Genomic DNA, 23,252 nt, shown 5'->3' on the forward strand with positions numbered 1-23,252 from the left:
AAACGTTTACTAAAAAAATTATATAAATAGCGATTAAGAAATAATTTTTTTTTATTATTACAAAAATGTACGAAAACATTACTAAATTATCCTTTTAGTCACTCAGGTTTATATAAACTTGTAAATTTCAACCTTTAACAATTAAAAAAATTATGTTTAAAGCATTCACAGCGTTTCTACAATTTTTACTTTATAATTACTTTAAAAACAACTACATTTTCTCTATCCGTGTAATTAAATACTACTTTTTTTATACTTTTATCATTACTATTCTCCTCACGTATACACAACCACTTTCAACATATATTAATAAGTTACAGAGGGCGAAGTTTGCCCTTAAATACAGATGAACAATAACTTTTTTCTTTTCGAGTTAATTTAACTTACGACAATTACACAATTAACGTAACTTCAAAAAAAAAAAAAAAAACAATGAACAAATAAATTAGAAAAAGAGTAAACTGCTAAAACGGTCACAGGACACTTTTGCCACTTTCGTCAAAACTCAAACTTTTGAATTTGGGTCCCTGTGGGTTCAATTTTGTTACCATTTTCATCCAAAATCAAAGTCTGGTCATATTTTTCAATTAATATCCAACTTTTTGGTCTTTTCCCCCCTTTTAATGAAGGGCAATATGATTTTTTAACATTTTATTATAACAAATTAAAAATATCCGACCAGTTTTCCCTTCATTAAAAGGGAGGAAAAAGACAAAAAAACTGGATGTTAACTGAAAATTCTGGTCAGAATTTGCTTTTGGATGAAAATGACAACAAAATTAAAATCACAGGGACCCATATTTAAAAGATTTGAGTTATAGACTAAAGTGACAAAAGTGATCAAACCAAACCGGACCATTTTTACTCTTAGGGCATGTTTGGCTAAGGGGCTGTTTGGTAGCCTCTTAATGACCATTCAGATGCTACCTCTTAATGGTTTAAAACCTCTGAATGAATAAGAGGTAACCTCAAGTCTGAATGGTTAAGATCTAACCTCTGAATGGTAAATCATCACATGTCACATTCTTCTACCTTCTCATTGGTAAAATTCTTAATGGTTCCATTAAGAGGTAGTCTCTTAATGACCATTCAGAGGCTACCAAACAACCTCTAAGCCTTTTGAAACAACTTATTGGCTTTTTGAAAAGTTATAAGGGTGTAGGGAGTGGTTAAACACTTTGAATGACAAACTAAAAAATCAACCAATAAAAGTGTGCCATGTCAAAGTGGTAAACTATGCTCAAAATGTTGGCAATGGTTTAGACACTTGGTGAAGTGGTAAACTATTTTTTTAAAAAAAAAAGAAAAAAAGTGTGATTGGTTGAGATTGGATTGGACCCCACCCCACAATACCCTCTCTCTCACATCTTTCCTCTTCCCGAATCGGCATACACTCGCCGATTTTGCCCCTTTTTCGGCAAATGATGTTCGGCAAACTATGTTGGCATTGGTTTGCCACTTCGGTAAAGTGGTTTTACCGAAACCACACCGTATGCCCTAACCTCTAAAATGATGTTTGGCAACCAGGTTGTATGTGAGGGGAAAAGTGACTTTTTCAAAAAATCACTTCATATCACTTTTCTGAAAAGCCAATAATTCAATAAGTTGTTTTCAAAAGAAAAGAAAAAATAAAAAGCACAAAAAGTATAAACAACATATAACCAGACGCAACAGTTTTCGTCATCGTTCCCAAAAGAATCGATACAGCTCCCACACTAGATTACCCATAGCCCTGATCTCAAAGATGGAAAACCCCCAAAATCTCCCACAAAACCCCAAAAAGCGATCTTACGACACCATTCCGAACATCCAAGATTCAAATTACTACAAGATTCGAGCCCTTCTTAAGGATCTTCGTCCTCACTTCCTTGAGGTAATCAAACTTTCTTAACTTCAGGCCTTCCATACTTTTTTCTACTTATAGTTTCTTGATATATTGTTTTTCTCGGAAAAACTGTATCTTTATGATAATTTTAGCCTAACTTTTTGCCAGTTTAATTAGGGTTTGTAACAAGAAACTTAAATTGTAGGAAATTAGTTGAAACCTTGTAAAATATTGAAAGAAAAGTATTCTTGAATAGTTGAATTTAGTTTTGTTCAACTCCCTATGCAGTTTGCCCTAAATGGTTGTAGCATTTTCCCCCTATTTGTGTTATGCCCAAAATATCAATATGAAAATAATATGTCTAGTTTAGACAATGCTTGACTCATTGGTTTAGGAATGCAGTTTATTGTAGTTAATTTGTGGTGGTATTGTGTAGTTTTATTATATTTATCTAGTTTAGACAATCACAGTTTATATTTGTATTGTTTTATTGTTTTCTTTCTTTTAAGCTTTGTGAGCTTTGGCAACATTAAGGTCCCTTGTTTTATAGACGTACGCGTGGAAGCGTTTCTACTAGGGGTGTTCAGTCGAATAGAAATCGGGACTATTCGAATAAACCGGTTAAGGAAAAAAAATTAGAACTATTCATGAACGGCGAAGGTTGCGAATGGTTTAGCGATAACTGAGTGTCGAGGGTTAGCAATAAGCGTTAAAAGTGAAGTCTGGTTTAGTGGACTTAATTTTGTTTTTTAGCACATACAAAAACTTGTGCAGACTACAGATTCTTCAAGTACAAAAGGAACCCAACTGATTTTATAAGTTAATAAGTATGTTTATTTATTTATTTTTTTTATTTTTTTTGAATATATAATGCGTAATCAGGTTATTCGAATCGATCAGGTTTGGGATCCCTGAATTTGAGTTCGAATTAAATATTGAAGTCGAATAATGACCCAATTCGAATACACTGAAATTCGAATTCTGTTTGAATCAGATTTCAAGTTATTCGAGTCTGATTTGAACAAAGATGACTATACTTTTCTTAAGAATTTAAATGTTTATTTTTTTTGGAATTTATTAGTGCATGTGTATATGATTATCAATTACATGTTTATAATAATAAAACAAATGTTAGATACATTGCCTGTTATTAGTCTGATTTTTGTGAAATATTAGTTAATATACAAATTATTTCGGTTCAAATTTTATATACAAATGTTATAGATCCATTGCCCGTAGTCACTAAAGTTTGGTATATCTGTATCTCATCTGCTTCAAGCAAATTATATATTCTGACTTCATACTGTTTACTAATTAGTTTCTCAACTTGAATTTTATCGAACATTTTTTATTCTTGAGAAAAGAAAAACCTTTTAAGCCCTTTGAATTTAATAATGCTAATGCCATAAAAGATTTAACGGGTTAGCAAAAAAATGTGTTCACTCTTTAATTTTTGGATATTATAACTTTGCTTTTGAAAATGAAAAGATTACTTAAGGAGTTGCCTTGAACTTTTTGTCCTACCGGATGCAAGCGTTTTTTAAATGCTACTTCCTGCATTAAGTAGTTGTACCATATATAAACACACAGGATTCTCATCAGTTCACTCTTTATATGATTATATTTTTTCATTAATTTCTCTTATCTTAAAGGTTCTCCGGACTCCAGACTTTCAGACGTCCAAAGCTGCTAATGAAATCAATCAACGTAAGTCTTTACAACAATCAAAGTGTTCTAGACAGAGGTAGTAAAATGTGTTCGTTTGTGTTAAAATGGATAATTTTTGGTACCGGTCAAATGGGGTGGAGCCAAAACCATGTCCAAAAATTCCCACTATTTTTTAAGTAGCGTGTATCGAGTTTTCCAGACTTTTCGTTTATAAATACGATCTATATTTCCAAAGCTTTTTACCTTTTTCCAACCCACTGCATTCTTACTTGCTGCATTATTTTTTACATATTTCTTTTTTTTTACTTGAACACGTTTTCTGCATTTTAAGGAGATAAAAAACAGAAAAAATCTCGAAAACTGTAGATATGAAAGTGGATTTTTTTTATATTAATTCAATAATAGTTTTAACTTTTTTTGAAATAAAGTTATATAGACTTTTGACCTGTTTAACCCATCCGTCACTCGTTTGACCCATTAGATATAAAGGTAACCCGAGCAGATACGTTTATAAGTAAACAAAAAAAAAAGAGCCCTATATATATTTTATTATGTTTCACCATAAACTCATGGAGGTACATACATTCTTCAGAAATGAAGGTTTTGATGAAGCTATACGAAGAGATGACCTCAGAAACAAACACCATGGAGAAATGTAAGACCACCATTGCTGACCACAGTGTCGATGACCGGAAAAAGTCAACAGATGTCAAACCCCCCGAGCCTCCATTAGAGAAAGAGAAAACTGTGATCAGAAAACCTTCAGAAGAGAGACCTGCTACGGTTGAAGAAGTAGTATCACATGGTAGCTACATTGTAGGTGGGTCCGCTTTTGGTTGGAATTTCATCACCTATCCCAGCACCAAATTAACCGCGTATTATGGTAGAAGTAAAGAGGATTTCCGGGCAGCTAATCCCATACCAACTTACTCAGAAATGGCCGAGTAGCATACCATTATTGATTTAGAGAAAGATTACATGTTAATCGCTCGTCACTGAATGTTTTATTTGTAGTTTGATGTACTTTTGAGGACTTGGTCAGTGTCTCTTTTGATGATTTTGTTAAATATGTTTTCTGCTTTGTGGGTGGTTCATATTTAAATTTAAAAAGATATACACACATAACCCTTGAAAAAAAATATCAAAAATAGTTGAAAAAAGTATCTATATCACTCTTTGCTTGTCTTTCAAAGGTTTTCACAAGAAAAATTTTATAGTTAAGCAAAGAAACTGATATTATTAATAGATATACAACAACATAGTTTAAATATGAAAGAAAGAACATCACATAGTTATAGATGGAAAGTAAACATTCAAAGAGAGACCAAATGTGAAGAGCACTTTTGTTTACTTCTAAGTTTAAAACATTATATAGTTTAAAACCATGAACTTTAGTGTAGAGTCTTGAGCTTGTCATTTTAGAACTAAGCCGGTGTGACCTAATTTCTCATCAATAAGTTTGTCAATCTTTTCATTCATCTCATCCGTGAAGTGGTTCTCCGAATCTCCAACCTTACCCTTCCTAAAGTAGAGTCGGTTTTCAGGCACAACAACTCGTTCTCCTTGTTGAAGACCACTTTTGTTTACTTCTAAGTTGCTCAGCTTCTCAAAACTAGTCATCTTTATAATGCTTTCTATCACACCTTCTTTCTCTTCTTGCGCTGTAAAGGGATACTCAATGAACTTCGCAAGTCTCTTCACATTGCTTGTAGGATCCTTTATCATATCTTCATATTTCAACAAAAGAGTTATATCGGGCCTCTCCAAGCTTGCTTTTGCATATCCTAAGATATGATCCCAATATGGTCCAGAACCATTGATACCCCGACAAAACTCATCAACTGCCTCCTCAAATGGGGCATCTTCTATGGGTACTTTATGTATTCCGCACAAGAAATGGTAATAAGAAACTATGACATCTTTTATATTCCGATATATGTAAACTATCTTGCAGTTTGAAGCTCGGATTGATTCCGGCAGGATATTGTAAGGAATGTTTGTGGTTATGGCTGTGAGGCATGAGTCATTGTGGCGATTTTCTAGAATTTGTTCAATATTTTTCTCAAGGGAGGGAATGAGGTTATGAGGCATGGTTGTGAGCAAAGGAGTGTTGGATTCATCAAACTTTTGTCGGGTAATGATGGCAAAAACAATGGCCTTTAGCCATGTTGTGCCGCTTTTGGGATGACTGCATAGAAATACATCACTTGGTCGCGTCTTGAAGCTTTGTTGTGCTAAAATTACTCCTACAAGGAGCTTTGTATTGAACCATATGCCTTGATAGTTGTACAAGGTTAGCCTGCCTTTCAACCAGCTAAGGGTGTGTTGAGGAAGTGTTTTGATCATCTCTTCAATGTCTCTAGTAGACATTACTTGGGTTTTGGTGATTGTTAGAAACATCCAATTGATATGCATGAGGTACAGTGTACAACTGTACATGAGTGTCTTCTTTTGGTTTTTAAATTGTAGTGGACCCAATTTCAATAATTTAGGGAATTAGAATACATTAAATTTTATATGTGGTCTATCCTATTCTGCAAGGAAGATATGACAACACCACATAAGAGTTCCTTAAAAATCATGCAAGGAAGATATGACAACACCACTTGATATGAGTGATTCACATAAGTTAAAAAAAAAACGTTAAACTAAAATTCAGTTTTAGTGAGAAATAACGTTTTAACAAATATAATATTATGAGAGAAATTAGAAAACGGAAAACACTAAAAGATACCGGTCTTAACACCAATGGGTGCAAGACGATATATTCGAAAAGAAGATCCTCGATAATGAAAAGTTTATATAAACTTAAACATGACGTGATGCGATTACGGTCAAGGAAAGTAATATGGAATATAACCACGTTGTAGCGTAAACTATGAAATTGGGTTAATAAATGTTTGTAAGCCTCAAAAAGGCAAAGTGGATATACCCGAGCGATGGGGTATAAGGTAACCGGTGACTAATAAGTCTAACCGCCAAGATAAGTAATCAATAAAGATAAAGGATACAAGCTGAAAGTAACGGCCCATGAGGCCTTACACGTGAAAGGCGCATACGCTTAGAAGCCAAACGGACATTACCATACTTTCCTGGTAAGATTAGTGAATGTGAGCAATGCTCAAATGATCACCGAAATCAGGTTCATTAAGTTTAACCCAATGAACTATGGGAGAAAGGTTTCAAGGACGAAACCTCTTTAAGGGGGTAGACTTGTAACACCCCGAAAACGGGTTTGATAGTCAAATCATGTTAATAATAATGAACGGGTAAAATACCATATGTAGTAAAAATTAACCTGATAAATATTAGGATTTAAATAATTAAACCTAATATTAATTAAAAGAAGGATAAATACTTTGAGAAAACAAAGTATATAAAAGGCCCGAGTTAACGGGACTTAAGATGAAACGGGTCATAATTTCCCCAAACCCACTAAGTTAACTAGGAGTGATTAACCTAGTTAGTAATATGTAAAGAAGTAATAAAACATGGAGTTGTAGTCCCAAATAATTAAAGTTAAACTTGAGGGACCAAAAATCGTAAAAAAGAAACAAGTATTTTTATTTAATTAAATCCTTAACACAACACACACTTAGTGTGTGTGTGCGCGCGCGCATCGACCTCCAGGAGACAAAAAGAGGTGAAACCCTAGCTCCACCAAATCTTCAAATTTAAGGATCAATCGAAGGCGAAATTCGGATTTGAATGCATATAAATGATCACCAAGTCAAGGGGATCGTAAGGTATGTCGAATTTTTGACATTCATGAAGTTGTGAAATTTTGATTTAACATTGCAAGATGCGAATTAAGTATGAATCGTAGAGGCTATGGCCGAATTAGTGAAGTATGATTGCTTAGGAACAAACCCTAAGTAGAGATTTGAAGTAAAATTGCCACGATTAGGTGTTTGAGTGGATAATCACACCTAGCTAAGTGGGTTTTATGAAAATATGATGAACACTTGAGTTAGAGTGCCAAACTTGTGATAAACTTGATAATATGAATAAGTTTATTATAAACTTATGCTCAAAATCATCATGGATGGTAGTAATAGCGAGATATTTGAACAATTATGAATTCGAGTATAAGATTATACATGACATGAGATAGGTTTTTGTATGATCTAAAGAAATTGATGTTAAAATCATGTTATTGATGCTTGAAATCATGTTATCTACTAGTTAGTATGTAAAATGTGATTTCATCGAATATTCGAATGAAATGCCTAAGTGAGTTAACTTGTGCATTCATGTATGTTAATAAGTTAATTGACCATTTAAAAGTCAAACTGACCAATGACAAGATCGAATGATAATTTTGATAGAAAATACGTAAGGTGGAATAGTCATGATTGATAATGACCAATCTAACCAGCTTACGAATTATGATGATAGTTTGACGCTTGACAAGCTAGGTGAAGCTTGGGAAGGAAGCGGGTCAAACGATTCAAGCATGAAGGAAAAGCATACTCTAGGATGCAAGGTAAGTGAAACTTACACCTTTTTGTAGAATACGTGCTTATTCCAAAAGTTACATATACGATAGAGATAATATTCAAGACATGGTTTCCGACGCGATATGGTACGGGTCGGAACATATCAAAAGATGAAAAACCATGTATAATGGTAAAAAGGGCAAAATGGTAATTTAGTCATGAAATGACATATGTAAAGTGGTGATTTAGACACGTACAAATGGATAAAAGTAGAAGCTTTAAATGACGCCAAGTGGCATAAACTATGTTGGGTTAAACGCGTAAGAAACGGGTTAAGGCGACATAACTAAATGGTGAGAAATCCAAAGAGAGTTACTTAATGAAATGGTGAAAAAATACCATTAAAAAATAAGCGCAAAATGTTTGGTCGTTTAGACCAAATGGGTCAAATGGTAATGTTGAGACAACAAATAATAGACCAAACGTAGTAGCGAGGGTCGTTAGGCAGAAGGGTTAAAGGGCTTAACCTTGCCTAACGCAAGTCGTGGGGTCCCCCCACGTTTGCAAGACGTGGAAGGAGGTTCACTAGTTTGTTTTTCTTGTTTGAAGATCCAATTCTGAAGTGTTGTCCAGAAAAGGATGGAGGAACAAAAAGAATAAGTGTGAATTGAATGTGAGTGAGGGACACTTGCGTGAAGCAAGTGTACGATGTGAAGGATCAGAGTTTAAGGAAGCAAATCTGATCGGAATGTCCTCTCTCAGTAAATGAAGTGTCACTTATATAGGAGAAGACATCTCCCAAAGAGGCATTCATTTGACTAGTGAACTAGCTTGCAGCGAGGGGCTTACCCTTCCGTGGGTTGAAGCCTTTTGACCCCTGGATAATAGCATGTGCTCTGTGGACCTGCGTTGCTTTTACGGCTGGGGTTGGTGAGACTGTTTTGGAGATGTGACTTGTTTACTGTTCCCATATTACTTTACTCCATCTTCTCAGCTTTTTCAACCATTGAACCTTTTAACCTTTTGGGCGTTTACATATTTGGTCATTTTATTTAGTCTCGGGCTACCCCCGTCATCAGCCCCCCAAGTCAGAGGTTTTTGGGAGTAGCTCAAAGACTTCTGACTTTTATGCATTTATCTTATTGCCTGAAGGTTTTAAGGGTTCAGTGCTTGAAGGCTTGGAAGGTTGTCAACAGTTAATGTTTGAAATTTGAATATCTGACAACTGATTTGATGTATGGCAGTTCGTAGGGTGGCGGTTTTGCAGGGTTTATTGTTTTACATTATTACCCCTATATTAGATTGTTACATTTACATTTTCTCATTTGCTTTCTTCATAATTCCATCAAGTTTCTCGCTGCAACTCCTTTCCTTTTTCTCAAGGTTAGTTCCGGTTCCCTTTATTTCGTTACATTCTTCATATTTTCTTTGCAAAAAATGGGTGCTCTTAAGGATTTAGCAAAATCCTTTTCCCGATTAACCCAGGAAGAAGTAGAGTTGTTTTGTATGGAATATGGTATTGGGACTAAATTTAAACCTACTGCCCCTGCGTGTGATGCTTCGATTGACAAATGTCCGGTTGGTTTTGTCACTCTTTATTGTCGTCATTTCGAGTTTTCAAACCTTCGTTATCCGTTTTCCTTATTTGTGTTGAACTTACTGGAGTATTATCGAGTCTCCTTCGGTCAGATTCATCCGAAGGGCATGGCTAGGGTTTTACATTTTGAGGTTTTGTGCCGTGCCCTCGGATATGATCCTTCGTTATTGCTTTTTTGCCGTTTGGCCAAAAATGGCGATTGGTTTACCTTTGAAACATCCAAGGTTGATTCCTGCCTTATTTCATCTATGGTTACAACACTTCGGACTTGGAAGAATCGTTTTTTCTGGGTTTCCGATACTATTGTTCCATTTAAAATGGTGTGGAGGCACCCGGATGCTGTTCTCAATGAACCGGAACCCCTTGAATCTGACTTGAATGATGCTTTTCTGAAAGCCATCCGTGAATACCCTTCAAGGGTTCGTCCCCTTCCTGAGCATTTGCTAGTCTTGTTAGGGGTTAGTAAGTTATGGGAAAAAGCTAATCGGGATCCGGTTCTGATGAGAGATGGCACGGGTATGCATTTTCTTTTCCACTTTTCTCGTGTTTTTCTTAATTTAGGTCTTATGTTTTGTCTGTTTGTTTCTTGCAGTTATGTCTGCCTTGGATTTCATTAAGAGCGACGACACTTCTGATGTTGTTTTTGGGGACGTTTCTGTTATCCCTGATGAGAATGTTGTGGTGAAAGGTGCTGAACAAAGGTTTGAGGGTACTGGGTATGTTAGTGTTTCCAACGTGAAAGGTTTTTCTAAACCTCTTGTCCCCAAGACTTCGACCCGGCGATCTACTCGTCGTTTAAAAGGTGTTCCTCAATCCACCTCTACTGAACCGGTGGAGTTGAGTGATGATGTCGAAGTGTCTGGGGATCAAGGTGTTGAAGCGGGTTCTGAGAAAGAGAAGAAACTAGTTGTTCATGGCAAAAAGGCTTCGGCCAAGAAGGTTGCTGCTGCTCCTGTTCAGGGTTCTTCGAGCATGGATGTTGAAGGGTTGGATCCGGATGCGGTTTATGTACCAGGTTGGTCGGTGAAAATTGACGACAGTTTTAAAGATGCTGCTGTTTGTGAAGATGCCTTGAGTCATATTGCTCCTCCTTCTGTTCATAATACTATCTCCGAAATGGATGATGATGTGATGTTATCTCGTATGATTCTAAGCACTTGCAATCTTGCTGCCATGCTTCCTCAGGGCGTTGCCCGTTTTCGTCAGAGGATGCAAGAGCACGAAGAGTTTTCTAAGAAGAAAGACAAAATGAAGTCTTCGATGGCAGCGATGAAGAAGGAGATAAGTGGTTTTGCTGAGAAGGAGGAAGCTTGGTCGAAAAAGGTTGAAGCCTTGTCCAAGCAGCATGAGATTGAGATGAGTGCTTTTAAGAAGAGTTTTGAGGCCGATCGGTTGAAGCTAAAGGCAGACAAGGAGGCTTTGTCTGTTGCTCAGAAAGCTTTTGATGAAGAAAAAGAAAGCTTGAAGGCTTTGGTTTCCCGGGCAACTAGTGATAACCAGTGGTTGATTGAGCAGGGCTTTCAACAAGTTGTCACTTATCTGCTTCATTCTACTGAATTTAACTCCGCTCTTGGTGAGGTTTATACAAAGTTGCTCAATTTGGGAAAACACCAAGGCCTCATTGCTGGTTATAAGTTGCATGAAGCTGGGCATCCTTTAGAAAAGTCCCCCTTGTTTCGTTCCGATGCTTCTGATGTTTTTAAAGGCTCAGTTGAACAGATGGAAAGGCTGACCTATCCTTATGTTCATCAGGTTTCCTCTTGTTTTGGTAAGCCCTTATCTGTTTTACAGGACTTGAAACCAGAGGGCCTTAATGAAAAGGTTTGTGCGGAAGTTTTGGGCTCATTTTCGAAGAAAAGATCCTATTCCGGAGATAGTGATGATACTTTTTCAAGTGTGCCGGATGTTTCGAAGGATGCGGGCTTGGAGGCTTCAGCGGTGGGTGGTGATGGTGGTGCAAAGGCTAGGAAGTCCAAGAAAGCAAAGAAGGCCAAAGCTGAAGGTTCTGGTGTCTCTAAGTCTTCTGCTGTTTAATGGTTATTCGTAGCTTTCTTAGCAAAACAACTTATGGTTTGTAATGTTACTTTGAACAATATTAGGTTTCCAGGAACCCTTAAGGTTCCTGTTGGTTGTGTGTTGGGCCTGTATGGCCGTTTGAACAGTAGTTAAATTTGCAAGTTACTAGGACTTGCCTTAACTTTTATTTGAAAGTCTTTTATGACTTTCTTTGCTATGGTATGCTGGTTAATTATGCTACTTTTGTTATGTTTTTATACTTATGCCTTTTTTGCTGAGTTAGTTTGATTGGCTTTAACCCTTCGAGCCTTTTGGCTAGTCGTGGGTGGGTTGAAGCCTTCAAGGTTTCGGGCTGTCATGTGGGTAGCTTGAAGCCTTAATGGCTTGTTATGACTTGATTTGGTTTGTATGTTTTGTTTAAAGGATTTTCTTTTTGCTTGTGTTTTTCTTTCTTGTAACTTTGTCTTTGTTGAGTTTGTGTTGTCTTTATGTTTTTTATACCTTAAAGGGTTCAGTGCTGCAGACACTTAGCCTTGGTGTTTTTTAACAATAAGACATAGCACCTATCCTCTTTGTTATTTCTTTGTTATTTATTCGACTTCGTAAGCCTGTTTGTTTGTTATATTTCTAAGGCTTAAGGAACGATTGATGTAGGTTGTTCAGACCTGTCTATGAGACAATTTTGTTTTGGCTTAGTAAGTCTCATGGAGTTGTATTGATTTAGGAACTCACCCCTTATATAGGTTCATTCAACCCTTGAACCTATTGAGCGATGTGGCCTGGGAGCTCATCCCCTTACATGGCCCTTGCCATGGAGTTTTTTGCTAGGTTCTCAGCCTGACCTTAGGATAGAAAGACAAGTTTGATAAAACAACTTCATTCATTCAAGCAATACTTGCTTTTTACAAAAGGTTTTCATAGGGTTGTTCGAGATACATTTTGATACAAACCAAACTTTCCTGTCTAAACATGGAATCTTCTCAGGGTTTTGCCGTTCCAATGCCTTGGAAGCCTTTTGCCTTCTGAATCTGCTAGCTTGTAGGATCCACCCTTGTGTGCTTCAAGGATGGTGTATGGACCTTCCCATTTTGGGCCCAGCTTTCCTTGATTTTCCTTTTTGCTAGCTTCATTGTTTCTGAGGACTAGGTCCCCTGGCTTGAATCGTTCATTCTTGACTTTCTTGTTGTAGTAGGCTTCCATTTGCTGCTTATACTTGGCTTCTTGAATTGCGGCTTGATCTCGAGCTTCTTCTAGGAGTTGTAAATTCAACATGGTCTCTTTTTGGTTTGTTTCGGGATCCATGTTGACGATTCGTTGGGTTACAACTCCTATTTCAGCAGGGATTACAGCCTCGGATCCAAATACCAAGCTATAAGGTGTTTTCTTGTGGCTTGTTTTTTCGGTTGTTCTAATTGCCCATAGAACACTAGGCAATTCTTCGAGCCAGTTGCTTTCATATCTTCCTAATCTTGTCTTGATACCTTCCACTATGCTTCGATTTGCCCTTTCAACCTGGCCATTTGATTGCGGGTAAGCCACTGAGCTGAAGATTTGGTTGATCCTGTACTCTTTACACCAAACGCTGAAGGGCTTTTCAGCAAATTGCTTCCCGTTGTCGGTGACAATCACTTCCGGCAATCCGTAGTGGCAGATGATGTTTTCCCAAACGAAGTCGATGACCTGTTTGCCTGTGATCTTTGCAAGGGGTTTAACCTCGGGCCATTTGGTGAAATAATCTACTGCCACTAGCAGGAATTTCACTCCTCCTTTGCTTGGAGGGAATGGTCCAACAATGTCCATTCCCCACTTATGGAATGGCCATGCCGAGGTTATTGGGACAAGATCATGCTTGGGATTTTTTGGGATCGGTGCATGAATCTGACAAGCATCACATTTCTTCAATTGCTCAGTGGTGTCACGATGCATCGAGGGCCAAAAATATCCGAGGTTCATGAGTTTTGCAACCACCGACCTTGCTCCAAAATGGGCTCCACATACGCCTTCGTGAATTTCTTTGATCAAATACTTACTTTGCTCGGGACCAACACATCTTAGCAAGGGGGCAAGGTAACCCTTTTTGTAGAGGGTTTCTCCTTGCAACACATATTGTCTTGCTTTAATTTTAACCCTTTCAGCTTCTACTTAATCATTGGGTAGTTCACCATTTTGAAGGAAATTTTTGATGGGAGTCATCCAGTTTGGATCTTCCTCGGTGACTACGTCTTGGACCTCCAATTCATCAATCGATGGAGCCTTCAACACTTCTACCAACACCTTCTTGGTGAGGTGGGCAAAGGTGAGAGATGCTAGCTTACTTAAGGCATCAGCCTTTTTGTTTTGGGATCTGGGAATTTGTTTGATACTGCATGCTTGGAAGGTATTCATCAGCTCTTTGGATTTTTCCTTATATCTTCTCATACATAGCTATCGTTGACTTGGCTCGAGACTAGTAATGAGTCTGTGAACACTTCAAGCTTTTGAACTTTCATTTCTTTAGCCAGCCTTAAGCCGGCGATCAGTGCCTCGTATTCAGCCTCATTATTTGTGGTCTGAAAATCAAAACGAAGAGCATATGTGAATTCCAACCCTTCTGGGTTGATTAAAACTAACCCAGCCCCTGACCCTTCAACGCTTGAAGCTCCGTCGGTGAATAGCTTCCAGGCTTCAGGGTTGAAGGGTTCAGTGGTGGTAGTGTTTACTTCGTCAATTGTTTGGTTTGGGACTTCCACAATGAAGTCGGCCAAGACTTGGGCTTTAATAGCTTTTCGTGGGACATAGGTGATGTTGTATTCACCTAGCTCCACCGCCCACTTTGCCAATCTTCCCGAGTTCTCAGGTTTTTCAAGCACATTTTTAACAGGTTGGTCAGTGACCACTTGTATGGGATGTGCTTGGAAATACCTCCTAAGCCTTCTAGCTGTTTGAACTAAGGCTAGGGCAAGCTTTTCAAGGGGAGGATATTTGGTCTCAGTCAATTTTAAAGTTTTGCTGAAGAAGTAAACAGGTACCTGGGCCGTGTTTCGTTCGATTGTGAGGACTGCACTTATAGCTTCTTCAGCAATTGATAGGTAGACTGAAATTAACTCTCCTATTTCTGGAGCTGCGATGTCTGGCAAGGAAGCAAGGTGTTGCTTCATCTGGTTGAAGGCTTCCTCAGCCTCATCAGTCCACTTGAAATCCTTCTTATCAGAACAATTTTTGAGTGTTTTGTAGAAGGGTAGGGACCTTTCAGCCAGCTTGGAGGTGAAACGCTTCAAGGCAGCCAGTTTCCCATTTAAGCTTTCATCCTCCTTTTTGGTTTTTGGTGGCTTGGCTTCGAGGAAGGCTTTTACTTTATTTGGGTTGGCCTTGATGCTTTGTTTCCCGACAATGTGACCCAGGAACTTTCCTTCCTCGAATCCAAATGAGCATTTTTTAGGGTTAAGTTTCATGTTAACCTTTCTGAGATTTTTGAAAGTTTCTTGGATGTCGTCAAGCATTTGATATTCCGTCTTGCTTTTAATCACCAAGTCATCGACATAGGCTTCCATGTTCTTGCCAATTTGGCTTGCAAAAGCTTTGTCCACCAGATGTTGGTAGGTTGCTCCGGCGTTCTTTAGTCCAAAGGGCATCTTCTTGTAACAAAAAATTCCTTTATCAGTGTGGAACGCCGTCTTTTCTTCGTCTTCCTCTTTCATAAGTATTTGATGATTCCCTTTGTAAGCGTCGAGAAAGCATTTGAAAGGGTAACCGATGAGTGAGTCAACCTTGAGGTCGATTTCAGGTAGTGGATAACAGTCCTTAGGACAAGCTTTGTTGAGATCTTTGAAGTCTATGCACATTCTCCAAGATTTGTCTGGTTTCTTGACCATAACCGGGTTTGCAACCGATGATTGGTATTTGACTTCTCGGAGAATGTAAGCAGATACGAGCTTCTCCACCTCCTGACAAGCAGCTAGGCTTCTTTCGGGTGCTAAGCTTCTTTTCTTTTGGACCACGGGCTTAACATCAGGTGGTATTCTTAACTCATGCTCAGCAATGTTTCGGGGGATTCCTGTCATGTCTTCTGGACACCAAGCGAAGACATCACTGTAATGTGTCAACAACTTTTCCAGATAAGAGAGAGTTTCTTGTGAAAGGCTTGGATTGACCCTTATTCTTTGTTCAGGGTACCTAGGATTTATGATAATCCTTTGCTTGTCTTCTTCACTTCTGGGATTTTCGCCTTCAACCATGTAGGCCTCTTGAGAGGGTTGAAGGGTTGCTATCCCCCTTTCGGTTAGGAATTTCACCGTGCCATGCCCAACAGACACGGCCATGAAGAAGGCGCATTGTCCCGGTCTTCCTATGATCACATCATAGTTTGAAGGTATGTTGATAACCACAAAGGTGAGTGGCTGGATTCTTTCCTTCTGACCTTCACTGAAACGAACATTCAGTGTAAGTTGCCCTAAAGGCTTGAGGGGTATATCAGCAATGCCTTTTATGCAGGTTCCAGAGGGTTGAAGCCTTGAACGTTCTTCATTACTCAAGCGGTTGAAGAACTTCTCGAACATGATTTCAGTGGCCGCCCCCGTGTCTATCTATGCCCTATATGTTTTCATCGTTCCAATGGTAGCTTCTACGACGAGAGGGCTTGAAAGAGGGCCTTTTTCTGTTGGGGGAAAGCAAACGCATTGAAGCTCCAAAGCTTCCAACCGCTGCCTTTTATGAGGAACCTTTTCATCGGAGTTCACCATATTAACTTCCTTTCCCTTTCCTTCAGCCATTTTGTCTCGAACCCCTTTTACCAGATGGGCGAGTTCTCCTGACTTAACAGCCTCCTCAATTCTTTTCTTGAGTTGGAAGCAATCATTGGTGTGGTGACCCTTTTCTTCATGAAACTCACAGAACTGTGTGGAGTTCTCATTTTTTCTGCTTTTGGGGAGAGGCCAAGGAGGCCTAAAGTTCTGCTTGACTACTTCTGTTGCAAGGATTTCTTGAGGAGTCTTTGTGAGGGGTGTGAAGCTCATGCCTTTCTCCCTGGTTGGAGGGTTCCGGCCTTCAGACCTTCGATGGTCTGAACCCTTTTGTCGTCTGTCATAGGAGTTGTAATTCCCTCTTTTTCTGACTGGGCTATTACTTCGCCAGCTAGACCCTCTTTTCCTTTGTTCTTTGATGTCGACCGCCTCCTCTCCCCGGATGTGGGCTTCTGCCCTTTCGAGGGCTTCTTCCAAGGTCTTGGACAGGGACTTTTTGAAATCTCTTGTGAGGTATTTCGAGGTGATAGCGTTCATGAAACCGGCTACCCTCATTTTTTCATCGGCCCCTACATAGGTTAGACCTTCCTTTTTGTATCGTTCAATAAACTCACGAAGACTTTCATTGTCACGTTGTTTTATTTGAAAAATGATTGTTGCATCTTTGACATATCGTCTCTGCTGGGAGAAGTTGGCCAAAAAACCCTTGCTAAGGTCATCGAAGCTTCGAATGCTTCGAGCAGGTAAATCGTTGAACCAGATCCTGGCAGATCCGATAAGGGTTTGCATGAACATTAGACAACATTCAGCGTTTGACCATTTCTCTATCCTTGCTGCACCGGTAAAGATCTGAAGATGGTCCTCTAGGTCCTCAGACCCATCATACGTTCTGATGTGGGACGGCATCTTGATCTTTGTTTGAAAATCATAATCGGCTATTTGCTGTGAGAAGCATGAAAGGTTACCTGGCTTATAGGGTTTGGCCAAGTCTTCTTCGACCCTTGTACCTATATTGTTATTACCATTATTGTTCCCTTGAGTGGTGATGTGTGTAAAATGCAACATATAAATTACATCAATTAAGGCATAAAACTAACCCTTTTTAAGTACTAATGTTGGAAATAGAGTGTTTTTGTCTTCCTTTTGTATTTTCAGGATGAAATGAGCTCAAATTCACAAAAGAAGCAAAAAGACAGCTAATTCTAGCATAAATACAAGAAAAGGGATAAAAGTAGACTGCCCGAACCCTCAACGGCATCCTCCCAAGCAAGGAAGAGAAAACAGAAGCCTGAACACGCCCCGTGCTCAGCCAGCACGGGGCCGTGCCCAAGAAGCAGCAGAAAAGACAAACCTGTAGAAGCTTCTATTGCCCACCACGGGGCCGTGTCCAGTGAGCACGGGGGCGTGGCGAAAGTACAGCAGGCGCATTAATTGTAATTGCGAATTACAATTAATGAAGAGAGATAGTGTCAGACGGGCACGGGGGCGTGTCCAGCGGACACGGGGCCGTGCCCAGCCTTCTGTTCAGCCTATAAATAGGAGTGCTTGGCTTCATTCCAATCCATCCCTTAGCACACCGCCTCTCTCACACTTCATCCACCACCCACCACCACCATAACACCATCATCCACCACCATCATCCATTGTCCATCGTAGAGTGTGTGAGTCGTCTCGGGATCCAAGATTGATAGTCAGAGTTCTTGACAATCAAGGCCATGTTTGCCTAAGTCTCTTACATCACTTGGTGAAGACAAGTGTTTAGTATAATACTTTTTATTTTTAATCTTTTGCACTTTTTATTTGGTTTTGTATTAATGACTTTAATAACTAGTTGCTTATGTTGAAGGTGATCTTTCCTTATCGTTTGTCCGTGGTGTCTTGGCATTATTTTACTGTCTATATAAAATAAAAGATTTTCACCATTCATATCTCCACGGTCTATATGGAGGTATGTTGGCTACCTGGTCGGGGGTTAAGGGAACGGTTTGGTAAGGGTCTTGCCCTTGTTCAGCGTTTAGAGGTCCTGCTTGGGACCTGGGTCAAATTTAGTAGGATCTCCTTCAATGCCCATAGGTATTGGATGGCGGGGATCCAAACTCTTTGACCCCCTCATAAGTTAACTACTATTAATACTATAACCCGGCTATTTAGGACTGTATCCCTGCTGACTCAGACTACTTAGCCAAGGGTAACGTCATCGCCAAAAGCGGGGCCTACCATAATTTGCATTAATAACTTAATTCATTATCTTCCAATAATCCAGCCCTTTAGGATTGTATCCTTGCTGACTCAAACTACTGGGTTGAGGGTAACGTCGCCTTCAAAAGAGGGGCCTACTACAATAACTAAGATAATCTCTTAAACAAGTGCAAAAGTGCGAAAATAATCAAAGGTTATACTAATACACGAGTCGGATCCAAGTGATTCATCTTGTCTATCTGTTTTTATTTATTTTTATTTTTCAGCATTTAGTTAGTTTTTATTTTCTTAGTTTAAAATCATTTTTCTAACTTTTTGATTTGATTAGACGTTGAGGATAAACCGGTATTAAAAGCTCTTGTGTCCTTGGACGACCTCGGTATCTTACCAACACTATACTACGTCCACGATGGGTGCACTTGCCCATATGTGTGTTTAGTGTTAGTAAATATCGTGTTTTATAAATTTAAAACTTGACTAAAGGTATAAAAAGGGCTTAATTATATTATAAAAATATATTACACTACACACGCATCAAGTTTTTGGAGCCGCTGCCGGGGACACAAGGATTTTAAGAAAGTTAGGAATCAACGACTTAATCATATTTTTATTTTTCTTTTTAATTTTTTAGGATTTTCTTAGTTTTTCAGCTTCTGCAGAGCTCAGCACGGGCCGTGCCTGGTCGGACACGGGCCGTGCCCAGCATCGTTACTGGCAGTTTTTAGTTTTCCAAGTTACAGAAGGCTGACCACGGGGCCGTGTCGGTGCAACACGGGGCCGTGTCCAACTTCCAGTAACTGGGATCTGGAAAAACAATCACTGCAACTCCGACCACGGGCCGTGTTCGCTGAACACGGGGCCGTGGTGAACCTTCTGACCAGCATTCTTTTCTGTTTTTATTGCAGGACTTGGAACCCGACGCCAATCTTACATAGTGTATGAGCTCCAGTTCTGATAAGGACATAAAAGAACCTCTAGAAGAACCCGGACGCTTTCTCAGAAAAAGATTAAAAGCTAAAACCCAAGGGAAGGTTTCGGGTGATCCACCACAAATGGCGGACCAACGTACCCTCATGGATTATCTACGACCCACCGTAGGTAACCTAGGCGCCGCTATCAATGCTCCGAATGTTGAAGCTAATAACTTCGAACTTCGGCCACATCTGATACAAATGCTCCAAAACTCCGCAACCTTCCATGGGCTTGCGGACGAGGATCCTCATCTACATATTACTAATTTCTTAGAAATATGTGATACCTTTCGGATCAACGGAGCATCAAATGACGCCATCCGCCTCCGAATGTTTCCTTTCTCACTAAAAGACCGAGCAAAAGCTTGGCTCAACGCCCTCCCAGCTGGATCGGTAAACACATGGGATGAACTAGCCCAAAAATTTCTATATAAGTATTTCCCTCCCGCTAAAACTGCTAAATTAATGACTGAAATTAATACATATTCACAAGAGGACGGGGAATCCTTATATGAAACTTGGGAAAGGTTCAAGGAGTTATTACGCAAGTGTCCACATCACGGCCTTGCGATATGGCAACAAGTATCCACTTTCTATAATGGATTGTTGCCACACACAAGGCAGACACTTGATTCTAGCTCCAGGGGACTTTTAGGTAATCGACGCCCGCATGAAATATATAACCAAATTGAGGAAATTGCTCAAACCAATTTTCAATGGCACACCCCCCGAGGCAATAAAACTATTGCCCCGGGCGCCCATAAGGTCGATGAAAGCACCTCTTTACAAGCCCAAATCGAGGCACTTTCTTCAAAAATAAAAAAATTGGAAATGACAAAAACAGTCTCGGTTATGGCTTGTGAAGGGTGTGGTGGGTCACATGAAAATTGGAGTTGTATGAAAGAAACGGACGATCAACAAGAAATGGTAAACTACATTGATAATAGACCTAGGCCGTTGGGTCCCCCAACGGGAACTTACAACCAAGGATGGCGAAACCACCCAAACCTTGGTTGGAGAGAACCCGGCAATAGTAGTAACCAACAAACCCAACGAACAAACTTTCAACAACCAAGAAATGAGTCACAAAATTTCACTCAACAACAAAGTGGACGAGAAAGGCTTGAAGATACTGTATCTCGCCTTATCTCCGACACTGAAAAGAAAAACTCGGAAAGATTTCTACAATTAGAATCAAATTTTAGAAATCAACAAGCTAGTATTCAAAACATAGAAAAACAATTAAATCAAATAGCTCAAAATTTTGCCGAGAGACCGCAAGGCGCATTACCTAGCAATACCGAAACAAACCCAAAAGCGCAAGTTCACCTCATCACGCTACGAAACCGCACCGTAGGGCCTACAGAAGCACCGCCACCAATAGAAGAAACGGTACCCACACCTCTGCAGGAAAAGAACTCCCCTCCATCGCCAGAACCTACCAAGGCTCCTCGAGTTCCGTACCCCGGTAGGTTAATTCGTCAAAAGACCAATGAGCAATTCGCGAAGTTCGAAAGTCTATTAAAGCAATTGCATGTCAATATTCCTTTTATTGAGATCCTAACCCAAATGCCAAAATACTCTAAGTTCATGAGGGACTTCCTCACTCATAAAAAGAAAATTGAAAATTTGCAATTAGTCAATTTAGGCGAAGAATGCTCTGCCCTCGTACTCAATAAACTTCCCCAAAAGAAAACCGATCCTGGAAGCTTCACGATTCCCTGCTCAATAGGGGAGTCCCCCGTTCGTAATGCCCTAGCCGACCTTGGAGCTAGCATTAACCTCATGCCCTCATCAATGTTTAAAAGACTCGGCCTGGGAACCACGAGTCCTACAAAAATGAGCATACAACTCGCTGATCGATCCTTCAAATTCCCGCAAGGTGTCATTGAAAATGTCTTGGTAAAGGTAGATAGATTCGTCTATCCAGCCGACTTTGTCATACTCGATATGGAGGAAGACACCGAGGTCCCCCTCATACTAGGGAGACCATTTCTTGCCACCGCACAAGCAGTGGTAGATATGAATGACGGAACACTCACCTTGAGGTATGGGGATGATGAAGTAAAATTCGGGGTTGGGAAGAGAATAGAGGACGACGACCCGGTCAACTACATGAAGGTTATTGATTCGAGCTTGGATGCTGCTCTCCGACGGTGTTACATGGGACGCCAAGCATCCCACTCAGAAAATATATAACCTCACATTGGGTCTAGCCAAGGACCCTTATAAACGTGGCGCACCACGGAGGCATTCCGCGGAACTATCCTTAGTTTAGTTTAATCTTTTAGTTTTAATTTGCAGGAATAAAACACACTCGTGGTAATGGATGAAAAAAGGGAACGAGAAAAATGGCCCCATGCACAAATAACGAGGCAACCCGACACAAATTTCCTTTACAGAAGGCTCAACACGGGCCGTGCTCAACCAACACGGCCCCGTGCTGAGCCACCTGCAGAAAAATCGCCCAGTTCAGGTAACTGGACACGGGCCGTGTTCACCAGACACGCCCCCGTGTCCAGGCTTCTGTCTCATTTCTTTAATTTCTGTTACTGGCACCTGACCACGGGGCCGTGTCCGGTCCCCACGGGGCCGTGTCCAGACTGCCAGTAACATAAATCTTTGCTTTTTAACACCACATTACACATCCAATCAACCTAAAAATTTATTTTTGGGACACATTGAGGACAATGTGTAATTTAAGTTGGGGGGGAAGCTAACACTTTGAAATTTTGCAAGTCCTAACAACAAGCCTTACACAAAACTCTATTGGAACCGCTAAACACCCCAAATTTTTTCAAAAATTTTTCATTTTTTTTACTTGTCTAAAGTTTAAGTTAGGAATCACAAGATTAATAAGATTATATTTTTATAAAATTTACAACCGAAAGCGTCATGATAACAAGAACCAACATAAGAAAATTATGAAACGGCATAACAAGTCTAGTTAAAATTTGATTATATATACTTGATCACATTAAAAACCCATTCCCACAAAAGTGAGTTTTGAGCCTTTATTGAGCATACAAATTTACATCTTTAGACTAAATGCTCATTTTTCGTTTCTTGTGTGAATAGCCGCTTGGTTCTTACAACTCTAGAACTTGCCACGACGATTCATTCCCGATCCTTACCAACTTAAACCCATTGAAGTAAATGATGGAGGCATTAGGACTAACCATTTTTCTTTCTACACCATTATTTTTCATTTTTTTTACCACCTACCCAAAATCCCCCTAGTTAACCCCCTTTGAGCCTAAACCTTTCATTTCATTACCTTAAACCCTTTTTACCCACCAAAAAACCCTTTTTATTTTTTTTTCACCCTTTATTTTAGTAACAAGCTCGGTTTTTCGCAAACTCATTCTTTTATGTGACTGATCAAAAAAAAATGATGATGATGAAGTTAAAAACAAACAAAGCTATACAAACAAAAGCTTGTTTGGAGAAATACTTCAAAATAAAAAGTCACTAAAAACAAAGTGTATTACGAAAACCGACGCTTTTTACGCTTTTCGCCCTTTTACTAACCACTAACCCAACCACCCACCTTTAGCCCAAGCCTAACCCTTCACCCAAAAAGTCCTCTTGATATTTACAAAGGTATAAAAGTTAAAAAGAAGGAGGATTGATTGCTTGGCAAGCCTATGGAAGGCGTAAGCTCCATGCCGCTCTCGAGTGATTCACTAAAAAAAATACACCTTCGGCCGAGTGTTGAGTGATTTCTCCCGTGAGGTATGTGAACTTGTATATAAATAAAATTTTAAAAAGGCATGTTATGCCCAAATAAGTAATTTATCCTATGAAACGTTCTAAATA

At 39.4% G+C, this 23,252-nt stretch overlaps 2 protein-coding genes and 1 non-coding gene across 3 annotated transcripts; 1 reads left to right on the forward strand and 2 right to left on the reverse strand.

The window, feature by feature from the left end:
- The first annotated feature begins 1,660 nt into the window (after window positions 1-1,660).
- On the forward strand, window positions 1,661-4,575 carry LOC110916632. Its single transcript, XM_022161339.2, has 3 exons — window positions 1,661-1,873; window positions 3,478-3,532; window positions 4,086-4,575. The coding sequence occupies exons 1-3, from the start codon at window positions 1,745-1,747 to the stop codon at window positions 4,439-4,441; spliced, it is 540 nt and encodes a 179-aa protein (XP_022017031.1). The 5' UTR covers window positions 1,661-1,744; the 3' UTR covers window positions 4,442-4,575.
- Window positions 4,576-4,710: 135 nt separating this feature from the next.
- On the reverse strand, window positions 4,711-5,917 carry LOC110916952 (flavonol 3-sulfotransferase). Its single transcript, XM_022161592.2, has one exon. It carries the CDS (start codon window positions 5,906-5,908, stop codon window positions 4,907-4,909), a length of 1,002 nt encoding a protein of 333 aa, XP_022017284.2. The 5' UTR covers window positions 5,909-5,917; the 3' UTR covers window positions 4,711-4,906.
- Window positions 5,918-19,892: 13,975 nt separating this feature from the next.
- On the reverse strand, window positions 19,893-19,999 carry LOC118488516. Its single transcript, XR_004885059.1, has one exon. It is a non-coding gene; the product is annotated as a small nucleolar RNA R71 (small nucleolar RNA).
- Between the last annotated feature and the right edge of the window lie 3,253 nt (window positions 20,000-23,252).

The sequence above is a fragment of the Helianthus annuus genome, chromosome 16, assembly GCF_002127325.2.
Source record: "Helianthus annuus cultivar XRQ/B chromosome 16, HanXRQr2.0-SUNRISE, whole genome shotgun sequence".
Taxonomy (NCBI): Eukaryota; Viridiplantae; Streptophyta; class Magnoliopsida; order Asterales; family Asteraceae; genus Helianthus; species Helianthus annuus.

Excerpts from the sequence above, each read along its gene's own strand:
- LOC110916632 (XM_022161339.2), top strand. The coding sequence starts at position 1,745 with ATGGAAAACCCCCAAAATCTCCCACAAAACCCCAAAAAGCGATCTTAC. Across the intron at positions 1,874-3,477 it reads TTCGTCCTCACTTCCTTGAG|GTTCTCCGGACTCCAGACTT; the intron begins GTAATCAAACTT and ends CTTATCTTAAAG. Across the intron at positions 3,533-4,085 it reads TGCTAATGAAATCAATCAAC|AAATGAAGGTTTTGATGAAG; the intron begins GTAAGTCTTTAC and ends TACATTCTTCAG.
- LOC110916952 (XM_022161592.2), bottom strand. The coding sequence starts at position 5,908 with ATGCATATCAATTGGATGTTTCTAACAATCACCAAAACCCAAGTAATG.